The sequence below is a fragment of the Amia ocellicauda genome, chromosome 6, assembly GCF_036373705.1.
Source record: "Amia ocellicauda isolate fAmiCal2 chromosome 6, fAmiCal2.hap1, whole genome shotgun sequence".
NCBI classification, from domain to species: Eukaryota; Metazoa; Chordata; class Actinopteri; order Amiiformes; family Amiidae; genus Amia; species Amia ocellicauda.
This window is the reverse complement of record NC_089855.1, coordinates 8812580-8826529: the sequence shown is the minus strand read 5'-3', so window position 1 is coordinate 8826529 and position 13950 is coordinate 8812580. Positions and strand designations below refer to the sequence as shown.

Genomic DNA, 13950 nt, shown 5'->3' with positions numbered 1-13950 from the left:
AGGAAGTATACAGAGCGTCATGAGGCTCTGAAATAAATGCCCAGGTAGGTAGTTCAAGCTGAGGGAGTGGGATGAAGATTTTGGGATCATTTACATTCAAACTGTGAATAAAAACAGTCTGTAAAACAGTGTCTGTGCTGTGGCTGGGTTGTGTGCTTTCTATGGCTTTCTTTTCATTCCCTAAATGAAAACAATATATATTCATGAAGCGCATTAATATGCAATTAAAGTAAACCTATTTCAACGGAGATGGCGCCACCTATTGGAGAAAAGCAGTACGGGTGCTACAAAACAGAGGGAAAGAATTGTAGCAGGAGCAAGAAGCATCCGGTAACTTGCCAAAACACAAAACAAATTCAAGCCTGCGCACTCATGGGTTGAGATGCTACACTGTTTTAATTGCGGTTGGGTTCTGCAACCATCAGGACCTCCCGTCAATTACATCGTTCCGCTTTGTGCCAACCCAACATAAAGCCAATCAGGGGTTTTCCCCCACAAAGATGCCCAACAGACATCCAGCTGGTGCTCTGAACTTGCCAGTCGAGTGGAGGGTGTGCAAAGTGCTCTAGAACAAGATGAGGTACTAGTCCAGAGATCTGAAGCTCTGAGCTGTAGAGCTCCTTTACATGCCTTCACTGGAGAAGTTACTTGGTTAAATCAATACAAATTACACTTCTCCAGATTTGTACTCATGTAACTATTAAAATGCTGTAATAGGGCTCCTCCCTACCAAGCTTGCTCTAGACTAGTAGTCAGTTCATGAGATCTTTACAGCAACCAATACTGCCCCCTAGTGCAGTTGTAGGTTTACAACTCAACTGGGAGGACTCAGTAGCTCATTATATCATCTCAACTTTCAAATTAAAACAAGGACAGGATGTAAATTACACAGACCTCACACGGGCAGCTTACATTTCATCAGACCGTTTCATTTAAATTTGTTAAGACACTTTCTGCAAAACACTTTATTTCATACCATTTAAAGAATCTCACGAATAAAATCTGATCAAGAGTATAAAACAAGACCAAGTGGGTCATCGCTCTACACACATTACAAGTGTGTGGGAATATCCTCCAAATGTTCTGTAAATTCAGGTGCCAACGTACTCCCTGCTCGTGCCTTCCACGTGGGCCAGCTTGTACCGAGCCACGTCGCCACCTTCCTTCTCGCAGGCGGAGCAGCACAACAGACTGCCGCCCGTCAGGAGCAGGCCGGAGGAGGCCCAGCAGATGAAGATGGCCGCGCCGAGCTCACGCTTCTGCTCCTGGGAAACCAAGGGGTCGTAGAAATCCCGGATGATCCTGTTGGCCGACCAGCAGGGCGGCACCAGGCAGAGCAGCCCAGCAACTAGGAACAAGACCCCAGACATCAGTGTGACCCGGGCCTTGGTGGAGCCACCCTCCATGCACTTGGTACACTTGCCCCCCACAACGCTGGCCAGCAGCCCCACCACGCCCACCAGGATGCCGATGACCAGGAGCGCCCGGGAGGCCTGCAGGTCCTGTGACAGAGCCAGCATGGAGTCGTAGACCTTGCACTGCATCTGCCCTGTACTCTGCACAGCACAGCTCATCCACAGCCCCTCCCAGAACACCTGCGCCGTCACGATGTTGTTGCCGGTGAAAGCGGTGACGCGCCACAATGGCAGGACACAGGCCACGATGACCCCCAGCCAGCCCAGCACCCCCAGCGCCACAGCCAGGATCTGTAGACCAGTAGATGCCATCTTGCAGGGAACAGAGTCTGGAATCTAAGATGTAGGAATTAAAAAAAAAAAAAAGAGGCTTGGTTTAATTTAATATACACAATTAACAGGTTGCATTACACCATTTTAGTACAGAAGCCTAGACTTTAGTGCTTCCTCAGGATTTCTAATGTGGTTGCATTTACTCCATTTTCCCCTAGCCATCTCCATCGTGTTCATGCAATACAGCATTTTAACTTTTGCCATCTCATGTGAACTACAAGAATTGGAAGTTGTTCCTTCACTAGACACAGCGGAGACTGGTCCAATTAAATGATGCGCTCCTCTTGACTTCAACTCAAACCCAGAACAATTTGAACCCCCATTTTACTTTCCACCACTAGGGGACGCTAAACTAACTCTGAATCTCCCCCGAATAGTTTGGGCGTTCATGATTTGGACATCAAACTTTGGAGCTTTTAGTGCTGCATCACGTTGACTAAATGGATAAAAGTTTATTTTAAAGCAAAAATGCTCCACTTCACCCTTTAACAAGATCCTGTTTTACAATCCGAGGACATGGACCTCTTATCAATCACAGCCCATTGGTAAACTTCATGTAAAGCTAGTTAAATCCATAATTTGCATATTATCACAAAACTTCATGTTCTCAATGCAGTGCAATATAACGGTATAGTAAGGATTGAGTGTTGGTCAGGTAAACCTACATAAATCAAACCTACCCAAGACACACAGACTGGATTGTGCAAAATCTGCAAACACAGACTCACCACTGCTGTGACCTGTGCAAGCAGAGGGTTTATATCGTCCAGACAGCAGGCTACCATGCCCAACATGAGGCACTCCCGTTTGAATTTATAGGGGATGTGACCATTTACGGGATTGAGTTAAATTTGACATCATACATTCAATTCAACGATATAAAGCTAAACATTGGGTCAACTATCTGGATGGTACCTACACGCAAATGCTTTAAATGATAAAAGTATATAATATAGCCTCATATATTCCGTGCTTCGTTAATTAGATTACAATAATAATCCAGATACTGCTGTGTGGATTGAACAATATAATCGTTGGCTTTAATCGTCAGTCAGAGACGTGACAATGTCCAATCAACAGGGATTAGGGTCGTCACCTCTTGGTTCATTACATTGATAAAAACCTTAATCCAAATGTCAATAAAATACTATATAAAGGGACTTGGAGTCATCACATTTATTTATGCATATACAATATTGTTTCACTTCCATTATAATAACAATACAAAACGTGTTGCACCAATCGGGATCGATTTGGCTGCCCTCGATCAGGCGATACCTGATATTATTATTAATTATTATTATTGAGCTCGATGTCATTATGAATTGGATCCACGTGTTTGTTGACAGATGGAGTCACCTGTTTGTAATCAGGGCGCATTGCATCATGGGACTCGTAGTTCTGTGTAAGTAACCATCAGTTACCTTACATGACCTTGCCCCCAAGAATGAAAGTGCAACAGTTTACATTACTTTCACTCACACACACATATGAGTGCACGGAGACAGTTGTGCTTCACAATGTAGGTATTTCTGAAGTATTGTTTGCATTTTTCTCATCCTTTGTTTTTATCCACTACAGCCAGGTCTGGGACAGGCACTGCAGATGAGAACTGGGCCTTTCTCGAGTGTGTGTACAAAATATACTCTGAATAAACTGTTTTATGCATTTCCCTGTGAGTGCATTATTTGAATACACTTGTCATTAAAAACATTAAATTAAAATACCAGCTGCTGGAGGCATGAGGTGATGAAAGTGTATTTTCTTCTGATTCATTTGTTGAAGTCATTTCTGTAAATGTGACAATTAAGCCCATGTTTATACATCACTTCCCAGCTCCCAGAGTCCAAACCAGCGTGATGCCCTCCAGTGTGTGACGTCAGCGATGTTAAATAACACAGAGCAGTGTGATCCATAGCTCCCACACACACGCCAATTAGCACACTGTAATCGGGTGCTCAGAGATGCCGTATCATTCATCTCCGTCAATCATCTCCCAATTAGCAGCTCTCACTCAAACAACTGGGGGCGTTTTTGTAAAACGGTGGCTGCCGCTCCCGTGTGAGCGATGAACGCCTTTGTCCAATCAGAGCCCCCGTAGTCCCAGCACGGCGGCGCTGGGGAGGGCTTCTGAATGACGGCTGGCCGCGTCCAATCAGGAGCTCCGGCCGGTGGAAGAGCGACGTGATTGACGGCGCGCTGGGCCTATCGGAGGCCGAGGAGGGGGCGGAGCAGGAAGCGCTCTTCGCTGGGGCTCTGTGTGGCCGAGCTACGCGCAGGCTGAGACGAGCGGCATGGCGGAAGAGGAGAGCGATGTGGAGGCAGAGAGACTCCGAGAGGAGCTGGGCGGCCTGGCAGACAACGGCCTGAGCGTCGGGGTGGGCCTGCACAGCAAGCACTACTGCGCCAGCTTCTGCCGGGTAAGGGCCAGCGCCTGGGGGGCCCGGCCGGCGCGCCTGGGGAGAGTCGCCCACCGAGCCGTTCCCCTCCCCCAGTTAGGACAGTCCAGCTCCTGTTTACTTTCCCACTCCGCTCTTTGTAGTTCCCAGTTGTTGTTTGTGTGTCTGCCGGCGTTGTTGCGCCGTCCTCCACCCAGACCCCCAGCGCAGTGCCCCCCCAACACGCACACCCGTCCTCGGCCTGGGGTGTAGTAAACAAGCCCCCCAGATGAACGCAGCGGCGGAGGAAGACGCGCTGGCTGTTGTTGTTGTAAGAGCCGTCGGTCGCGTTTAAAGCCCCGTCCGCACCTCGGCCGCGGTGACGTCAGCCGACAGATCGGGCTGGACTCGGGGGTCCATCGGGGGCTCCCCGCGCCTGCCCTTATCCGAGCGCATTAAGTTTTGCCAGGGAGGCGGAAGATGGACGAAAGTAGTGTTTGTATTGTAGTTGCAGGGAAATGCCGCTACTCCACAGCTACACACTTCCCCTATTTCCAAAGGAAGGAGTCTTGGGTCCAGGTTTTGAAGCTCGTGTTGCATATGTCGCCGCTGGGATGCGAGTTATTGCTTGTGTGGGGATTAACAGGCTGTGCTCCAGGATAATGCAAGCGCCGCAAAACTTAGTTCACTTCCTGCCCGGGTTGCCATTACTGCCCGGTGGTTTTGCTAGGGAAGCGCCGTGCACTCGTCTGCTGTGTGAATGACGTGCAACGTGAATTGATTGCTGTTTTCCGATGACCTGCACAAGGTTTCTCAAGTGTTCACTGATGCTTAAAAGGGAGGCAGTGCGAGGGATTCAGGTGTGCAGGGCCTAGAGAGACAAGCTGGCATGAGTGCTGTCACACAAGGGGTTAAGTCATTCATTCATGCTCTTCCTTCATCATGGCTGTGATGCACATCAATATGCCGGATATATACAGCGGCTTTCTCTTTCAAATAGTCTTTTAATCACATAATTGAATGTGGGTTGAAATGGGGCCTGGGCTTTGAGGTTTATAGTCGGCATGGTTTATAAATTGACTTATTTTGCTTCCACTATAATATTAAATTAACATACAGTTGATCTAAGAATGTGTTTCCCTGAGTAAAGTGTTTGTTTGGTGCCAAGCGCTCCCGACTGACATGCTGGTGGCTCTGATGGCAGCCCTTAACGTTATGTCTTCTGCCTTTCCGAGATCCTCACTGCGGAACCGGTTCTTGCAGGTCCGCTGCGAGGAAGTGTGCCAGGGTGCCGTATCAGTGTGGCGCAGGGTCTCGAGTGAACCCCACCCCGTGCCCTGGGGGTATTGACCGTGTATCCGCGCGGGCCTCACTGATGCCCTTCTTCCTCTTGGCAGGTGGTTGAGGAACACACCGGGAGATGGCAGGTGCCGCTTCCCCAGCTGCAGGTGCTCCGGATGGCTCTGTGCTACTTCACCAAGGGGACGGCGTCCTTCTCCGCGGACTGCGAGCACGTGCAGTACGCCCTGAGCAGCCTGGCCCTGTGAGTCTAATATAAATATAATCTATAATCAACACGGGAAGGAGAAATACTTCTGATCTCTTTTGAAAGTCACATGATTGATGCATTTCGTGTCATTCTTTGCATATGATCTCTGTGCCAGGGTGTTTTGGTTGAAAACCTAATAGTGCTTTCAGTATTTGTGTGTGTCGATTAACCGAACTGTTTTCACTCTCGTTTAAAATAATCGGCTCAACAATCCTAAACAAAATGTCAAGAACCTTTTTAAAAAATCTGACAACAGCACAACTCTTGCACAGATGACGTTTGTGCCTCGTGTTTTTGAAGAGGGTAAAAATAACTCCTCGTTTCTGTTTTTACTCTCAGGAGCTTTTTTGAGCTGCTGCTGTTTTTTGGGAAGGATGAATTCCTGGAGGATCCTTTGAAGGACATTCTTGACTCCTTTCAGGTGAGTCGACCGCACTCGATGACTTGAACGTGATGGCTCGGAATCGGCTGGAAGAGCATCAGGTGCCCGAGCACAGTTTAAATACGCATCCTGTCGTGTCTATCTGTCGCATACATGTGAGCTCCTCTGTGCTCGTGGAGAGATGCTGTGAGTTGACCAGTATGTGTTTGATCTGATGGCAGCAGCTCTTATCAGCAGTGCTGTGTTTTCTCTCTCTGTATGTGACCTTGTGATTGTATTTATTTTGTGTGTATATTGTTGTACCTACAGGAATGCCATCTGTGCTTGGCGAGACACAAGAATGTCTACCTTATTCTAGTGAAGCAGATTGTCAAAGAAGGTGGCCCCTGGGAGAACCCGGTCCTGCAGGGCATCCTGAAAGAGGCACCACAACCTCAGGACAAAGGTACACAGGGCTTTGTGGCCTGGACAGAAATAATCAGAGATGTGTGTGTGTGTGTGTGTGTATTGAAAATGCATCATCGGTGTTTGGATGCAAAGCGTCTACGATCTCGGCTTTTGTGTGAGATTGTTATTGTCGGTAACGTGAGTGATTTGTCTTCCTCTTCTGATTGTATTCTCGGCCTTAAATGCTCCCTCCGCTAGCTGTAGTTGTTGCTTAATTTGTTGCCCCTCTCGCCTCCTCGCCGCAGTGGACAAGTACTTGAGCTCTGAGCTGCCCGCCTTCTTCGAGTTCCGGGTGCGCTACCTGCTGGCCTGCGAGCGGATCCAGGAGGCGGTGACCCTGTCCAAGTGCTGCATGCGCCACGCCGAGGTGGGGCGACACCTGTACTTCCACCAGGCCTACCTGACCTGCCTCCTGAAGGCGTCTCTGTACGACCACCTGCACCGAGAGGTACGGGCGGTCGGTGAAGTGTCGGTCTGCCTTTTTTATACAGCAGTGAGGGACGTTGTGCTAAAACCCCAGCCTGTAGAGAGCATTCTGCTACACAAAAGTCAGCCTCTATCCCAATCTGACTTAAATTAAATCACATTTTAAATGTCTTTGTTCCTGGTCGTGCTCCCATTCCCAGTACAGAGTCGTGCTGTAGTGAATAACCGTAAACCGAGACGCTTGTGCACGTGTGAAGTAGTTCCAGTCGTTCCACGAGGGTCTCGCATTTGCGCTCTCTCTCTCTCCGGAAACTTACACCACTCCCACCTCCCCCAACAGATGGCCGAGATTGATGGGACGGATGCCGTGGAGATAATCTGCAACACGGAGAGCGAGGAGAGAGACGACTTCCTCCTGGCGCTATGCAAGGCGTTCTTGGTCCAGCAGCTGCAGAGCGGAGATATGTGCTGTATCTGGTGAGCTCCAGACTCAGCCCTGTGCTCCGCCCGGTCTTTGTGCCTCTGGGAACGGAGGCGGCCCTTTGTGTCAAAGAAACGGTTTTCCCCACATCTTTTGCTTTTCATACAAATTAATATTCTGAGACCGTCTGCGTTTGTGCACTGTGCTTTGAGTTGACCCTGAATGAAGACCGCCTTCTTTTCCTTGCCTAGGGACCTGATCTTCATCTGGAGCCGGCTGCAGTTGCGCGCTAACCCCTCCAGACAGGACTTCTTAGAGGAGTGCCAGCAGCTGATACTAACAGTCACCAACGTCAAGATGATTTTCCCATTCATGAAGGTCATTAAGACAGAAGTGAGTGCCGGTTCCTATTCCCGTGTGCCATTGTCGTTGTCTGCCCGCTGGTCCACAAAATGTGCCGAGGCTCCAGTGTTTGTTTGTTCGGTAGCTGCACTACGCACCCTCTCGCACCCCTTGTAGAGATGATCAGTAACACAGTAGGGTGTTAAACTGTACTGCATACAAAGGGTGTGACTATAAAAGTATTTCAGGTGCTCAATGTCTTCCCACAGTTGGCAGGGTTTAGTGCCAAGGTTTCTCAAAAACTTGGTGCCGGCACATCATTCCTGTTTTGTCTTAAAAGGGCGTTGATGTTAAGATAATGAACACGAAGTGCTGGTTTTGTGTGCGTTGCCCCTGCGCTCGTGCTCATTGTGTGCTGCTTGTGTTCCAGCTGGGCCCCGAGGGTCTGCAGTTCTGTGTGGAGCTGTGCGCCTGTGCCCTCCAGATGGACCTGCACCACGACCCCGTCACCAAGGCCCTGGTCTACAAGGTCATCGCCTACCTCCTGCCCAACGACCTGGAGGTGTGCCGGGCCTGCGCCCTCCTCGTGTTCTTCCTGGAGCGCACCCTGGAGTCCTACAAGGCCGTGTATCTCCTCTACACCCACCCCGACCAGGAGTACCATGTGGACTCGAGCCTGATCAGGAACCACATCCGCTTCGAGCTGCTGCAGATCCTGAAGAAAGGCTTGTTCTTTGACCCGGAGTTCTGGAATCTGATCACGCTCAAGACCAACTGCCTCTCCTTGATGAGCGACAAAGTGAAGAGAGCGGCGCTGAAGGAGACCGAGGACAAGTGGATGCCAAACGCCTTGGTGAGGGAGACCACCAGGGTGTCCTCAGACCTCCCGGACAGCCCCGCCGAGCCACTGAAGTCCACGGGTGCGGACTGGAGCACGCCCCCGTCTCAGCGCTGCGTCCGGCCGCCTGAGGCAAGCAAGGAGGTGCCGGTGAAGAGGCGGGGGAGGAAGCCCGGTAAGCGCAGCAAGGTGATCGACAAGTCGGCTCTGCGGCGGTCCCTGCGCCAGCTAGACATGGTGCAGGAGAACACCAACAAGCAGCTGGACACCCGGCAGCAGCGGCATCTCGTCCGGCAGACCGAGGGGAAGACGCACAAACTCCACGTGCGGAAGCCCGACTGGTTTCTGCCGGAGAGCACCCATCTGGTGGAGAACAGCGCCCCAAGGAAACGCGTGGGACGGCCGAGGAAGAAGATGCAGCCGTGCCTGCCGGACGTGAAACTGCCTGAGCTCCCCACGGCAGAGCCGGACAAAGCACAAGACCTCCCCCTGGAGGAACCAAAATCGGATTCTTCCTCCCGTGCCCTGACTCGACCACCACCTGTGCTCGTGGAGCCGGTCCCTTCTCCGGAGCAGGCCTCCCCTCTACAAGCCATCCCTCTCCCGTACCACCCTCTCCGGCCCCCTGTCCCAGAGCCAGTGGTAGAAGCGCCCGTCCTGGTGGAAGAGCCTGTGGAGATGCCAGAGGTGGTTGCACCGCTGGAGCCACTCGCGGCTCTCGGAGACGCTGCCACCCCACCTGGCACTCCTGCCGAGGATGGTCCTGCCGAGGACGCTCCTGCTGTACCGGCTTGGGGGGAGTCAGAGATTGCCACCGGGCCGACCGAGGACTTGGCGAAGGAGGGAGACTCTGTCCTCGCACCGGAGGCGACCAAACAGCCGGATGCCGAGCAGCAGCCGGATGCGGTGGGCGGCGACACAACCACGGCAAAGCCGGACAGCCTACCCAGCGGACCGGTGGAGTCGGCCGTGTTCACGGACAGCATCCAGTCCCCCGTCAAGGCACCGGAAGAGAACGCGGAGTTGCCGCCGGCACAGCAGGACCAGATACCCGAGTGCACGGTGCTTGAGCCACAGGGGCTCACCGACAAGCTGCCAGAGGGGCCCGTGGTGGCGCGGGACAAGTCCCCCCAGGGTCTGGTCATCGAGCTGGACACGGCCCTTGAGGCCCACGTGGCCGAACTGGACTGTACGCCTGAGGCCACCGTGGTAGAGCCGGGGGGAGTAACACGACAGACCCTGCGGATAGAGGAGACGGGGGGCATCGCGGTAGAGGCCAGTAAACCAGACAGTGCCGTGAAAGAGGCTGCTGCCCCCCCGGAGCAAGAGCAAGCACAGCAGCCGCAGCCACATCCGGCGCCGAACGAGATCGCCGCCTCCGAAACGCCCGCCAAGAGGCACTTGCGTAACACCCTAGCTCGGACCGAGAACGCCCTGGCCAAGCTGCGCTGCGTGCTGTGCAACAAGGACTGCACCAGCGGCCACATCATGCGGCACGCCACGGTGCACATGCAGAAGGGTGACCTCTCCTGTGTGCTGTGCGGCAAAAAGTTCAAGAACCAGAGACTGACGCTCAACCACCTGAAGGAACACATAAAGAAATTGAAAAGGAAAAACAACACGCCGGCCGTCCGGGAAAATGACCGCAGCGCTCCCACTGAGAACGGCACTGCGGAGACTCCCAGGCACAACGCTGAGCCGCCGCCTGCACCCCCCAATCACGAGCAGGTGGCGCCGGAGAACCACATAGAGAACCACGCCAGCGGTCCTGCACCTCCGGACAGGCTGAGTGCCACACCGAAAGCCTTGGAGAAGCAGGAGAGAAACAAACCCTCGAAGAAGGATCCGTCCATAGTCCAGAGGGCGAACGGGTCGGTGTCCAAGCCGAGCCCGCAGAGGGAGTTCGGCTGCCCGGCGGAGAGCTGCACCCGGGCCTTCGTCCGAGAGTGGGCTCTGGTCAAGCACGTGAAGGCGGCCCACCCCAGCGACCTGCGGGTCCAGGAGTTCGTCTTTGCCCGGATCAAAGGGAGGTGCCTGTATTGCCAAAGAAGATTCCAGAGTTTCCAGCACTACCTAGATCACGTCAAGAGACACGACGACGCGCTGAAGTACTTCTGCTGCCACTACAACTGCGCCGGCCGGTTCAAGACCCACGCTGAGCTGGCGCAGCACACCAAGAGCCACCCGCAGTTTCAGGCGCAGTGCAGCTCCCCTGACTGCTTCGCGCTCTTCACCGACATGTCCATCCTGCACGATCACGAGTGTTTGCATTATCCTCCGACGGTCACCACCATGGCAGACGCATCAGCGCACCTGACCTCGGTGGGTGGCGGCCCGGCGAAGAGGAAACGGAAGAAAGACGCCCCCGAGCAGACCCCCGTCTCGGCCTTGAAAATCAGAAGGAAGAAATCTGCTGAGACGAAGACGTACACGCCGGGCGTGGGGGGGAAAGCGAGCGAGAAGGAGACCGGGGATGGCGCCCCCGAGGTTGGGAGTGTGGGACAGGCAGTCGGCGCTTCCGGGGACGGCAGTGTTTCAGACGGGCAGCTATTAAACGGACACACTGAAGTGGAGGAAGGGGGAGAGGGCACGGCCGGGTCGACCAAAGCGGCAGCGGCAGAGGCCTCCGAGCCCCAGGTGGCTGCAGCAGATGGACCGGCAAAGGAGCTGGACACTGGAGACGCTAGAGACACGGCAGCAGATAAGGCGGCCAAGGACCAGCCGGACAAGGCGCCTGCCGGCACCGAGGGCGCCCTCCTGACGCCCAAGAAGAGCAGGAAGCTCCCGGACGAGCTCTCCCCGTATGGCGGCACCTCCAAGAAACCCTTCGTCCGCCCGCCGCCCTCGGCCTACCTGGACGAGCAGTACATCAGCATGCCCAAGCGCAGGAAATCGCCCGCCAAGACGGACTCCCCGGTGCCGCACCAGGCAGAGCCGAGCACCGGCGGCCCGAGGCGCTGCACCAAGTGCTTCGTGCTCTTCAGCAAGGTGGAGGAATTGCAGAGCCACCTGGCGCAGAAGAAGTGTCAGGCGCTCTTCGGCTTTGACTCCGATGAAGAAAGTAAGTAGGGAGTTCGCCCTCCTCCTCTTCCTCCTCGGCCCACGCCAGCCATACCGTCTTTCACCCGGGTTTTGTTAAGTATATGGGTCATTTAAAGTGTAATGGACAGAAGTTTAGAACATTGCGTTCAGTGAGGGACGGTGGTTTGTAGAGGAGGAAACTGTCCTGGCTTATTAAATGGGTGCATCTGAGGGCTCAAATCTTAGATTCCGGCAGAACAGACAGGATTGGGTGGTAACTGAATATTACAATGTCATTTATTTCCCATGATGTGTAGTGTAGTGCCAGACCAGGCTTCAGTAAAGTAAATGTGGTGCACGACTGGCGGGCTTGTTTTGGAGAAGCAGGCTGTGTTTTTGCACCAGCTTTGTCACAGAATGCGTTGACAGCTTTAACCCTCATTTCAATGCGGTGTAATGTTCCCTTTTCTCCTCGCCAGTCTCTGTGTGCGAGACGGATTATCCTCAACTTTGCTTTTCCTTAATGTTCATCTTTTAGCAATGAAGGAACTCTGAAACTGAGGGAAAATCATATTATTTAACATCTTTATCTTGCTTAGAGTCCTCTGAAATTGGTCTGTGGCGAGAGAAAACGAGAGCCAGGGGTCACATGGCCTGTAAACTAGAGCAATAGATGTTTTCAGCCTCAAAATCACCCCCTGAACACCACCACGGACAACAGTGTACACAAGGTCAGGGTGTTCAGTTCCCACGATGCCTCGGTGCACTGCAGTGTTCAGGGTCTGACTGTGATTCCTGTATCAGTGAAATATCTTTCAATCTCTTCTCAGGTGCCTGGTAACATCCGTAAGAGATTTAAAAACAAATATATGAAAGTGGTGGAAGTTACAGCGTGTTTCCAGGACTGAAGATGCCCCTGTGCCCGGGCGGCCGGGGCTCGACCGCGGCTCGACCGCTTCGACCGGCCTGGATCGCAGGGCTACCTCAGAGCACTTTTTACCGGACCCCCGCCGCCGAGGGGCTCGAGAGGCGTGTCCGAGACGCAGGCGTGCACTGGGGGGGCCTCGACCAACACGCTTAAACACACACGGCCTCTGAGAGGTCCCCACGTTCTCTTGTGTGCAGAGCCCTGTGCCCGCTCTGAGTGACATGGTAGAAGGAGGGATGGAGAGGAGACAGAAGAGGGCACGTTTTCAGCCGACACTTTCACCCTTCTTGTTCAACCCCGGCAAATTCCGGATTCCCCGTTTCGCCCCCGACTGCGAAGTGCCTGCGATCGATCCGCTTCCTGCTCTGTTCGGTGTCCAGAGGTCGGCGTGGGGCCGGGGTGGCAGGCTGCTCGGGACTCCTCAGCCGCCCGGGGTTACGCGCCGACGGCGTTCCTCGTGTTCGCCGGTCTTCTCCGGTCTGTATCTGCACTGAAACTGTGGCCCCAGTATTTAATCCACCCATTTTATCCTCCTCGCGGTCATGGTGTCCGAGTCCACTTCCATTGCAGTGCTGGTCCCCCCCGCCCTGTTCCAGCTGTCCTGCTCAGAGTGATGTTTTGCCGATTTGAAGGTATGAAGGTGGTGGTGACTTTCAAGATGCCCGCAGGCCCGCGCCCCTCCAGCGCCTCCCACATTCCCTGTGCCTTGTGCAGCCCATGTACGCTTCAGATTTCTGGCTGGGTGGGTAGATTTTTTATTATTTTTATCCCCCGACCTGTGAAGACAGACTGGGTGGAGTCGGGTGTGGCTTTCCCACACCAGAGACCAGCACTACAGACTGTGCGGGGAGGAGAGCAGTTCAAAGGGTTTCTTCTTACATAGATTGCTGATTTTGTTAAACTAATTTGGTACCCCCCCCCCCCCCCCCCTTTTATTTTTTCTGTTTTGTTGTCCCCCTTGAGGATACATCTGTGTCCTAGAGCCAGCACATAGCGCTGGAGCAGTGGTTTAATTTATTATTGATCCTATTGTTTTATTTCTTTTTATTTTGAGGTCTGTAAATGTGTGAGGAGAAAATGTGATTTGGTTGATTTATCTGCAAAGAAATATTGGGTTCTCTGCGTCTGTCTTGTTTTTATTTCTAATTAAAACAAACACTAATTTGGAGAGGTTCAATTTCACCTGTTTTTCATACCACCCTGCGATGCAGCAGACGGGGAGAGTGGTCTTTTGGAGTGGCTTCAATGGCGATTTAGGTCCTTGATCTCTTCAGGCGTTTGAAGAGACTACTATTGGGAGAGAGCGGGCGATACAAGGCTTCCCCGGAGAGCAGCTCCGCCACACACATCCACACAAGCACTACAGGCTCCCAGACACGCGACTGCAGGGGGTGCGTTTTCCTGAAGGGAATACAGTAACAGTCTCATTGAAATCCCATACTCCATATTGAAGGGTGAAAGAGCTCGGTG

At 53.0% G+C, this 13950-nt stretch overlaps 2 protein-coding genes across 2 annotated transcripts; one reads left to right on the top strand and one right to left on the bottom strand.

The window, feature by feature from the left end:
* Window positions 1–908: 908 nt before the first annotated feature.
* On the bottom strand, window positions 909–3956 carry cldng (claudin g). The gene is made up of 2 exons (XM_066706022.1): window positions 3476–3956; window positions 909–1751 (listed from the first exon to the last, which is right to left on the bottom strand). Exon 2 carries the CDS (start codon window positions 1725–1727, stop codon window positions 1092–1094), a length of 636 nt encoding a protein of 211 aa, XP_066562119.1. The 5' UTR covers window positions 1728–1751; window positions 3476–3956; the 3' UTR covers window positions 909–1091.
* Window positions 3957–3991: 35 nt separating this feature from the next.
* znf654 (zinc finger protein 654) lies at window positions 3992–13648 on the top strand. The gene is made up of 9 exons (XM_066706020.1): window positions 3992–4168; window positions 5524–5669; window positions 6015–6096; window positions 6367–6502; window positions 6750–6952; window positions 7271–7407; window positions 7603–7744; window positions 8124–11592; window positions 12383–13648. Exons 1-9 carry the CDS (start codon window positions 4043–4045, stop codon window positions 12391–12393), a joined length of 4452 nt encoding a protein of 1483 aa, XP_066562117.1. The 5' UTR covers window positions 3992–4042; the 3' UTR covers window positions 12394–13648.
* Window positions 13649–13950: the final 302 nt, after the last annotated feature.

Bases quoted from the DNA above. Each gene is read 5' to 3' on its own strand.
- cldng (XM_066706022.1), bottom strand. From the start codon at position 1,727: ATGGCATCTACTGGTCTACAGATCCTGGCTGTGGCGCTGGGGGTGCTG.
- znf654 (XM_066706020.1), top strand. From the start codon at position 4,043: ATGGCGGAAGAGGAGAGCGATGTGGAGGCAGAGAGACTCCGAGAGGAG. The intron at 6,953-7,270 runs GTACGGGCGGTC...CTCCCCCAACAG, and splicing joins ACGACCACCTGCACCGAGAG to ATGGCCGAGATTGATGGGAC. The intron at 7,745-8,123 runs GTGAGTGCCGGT...CTTGTGTTCCAG, and splicing joins TGAAGGTCATTAAGACAGAA to CTGGGCCCCGAGGGTCTGCA.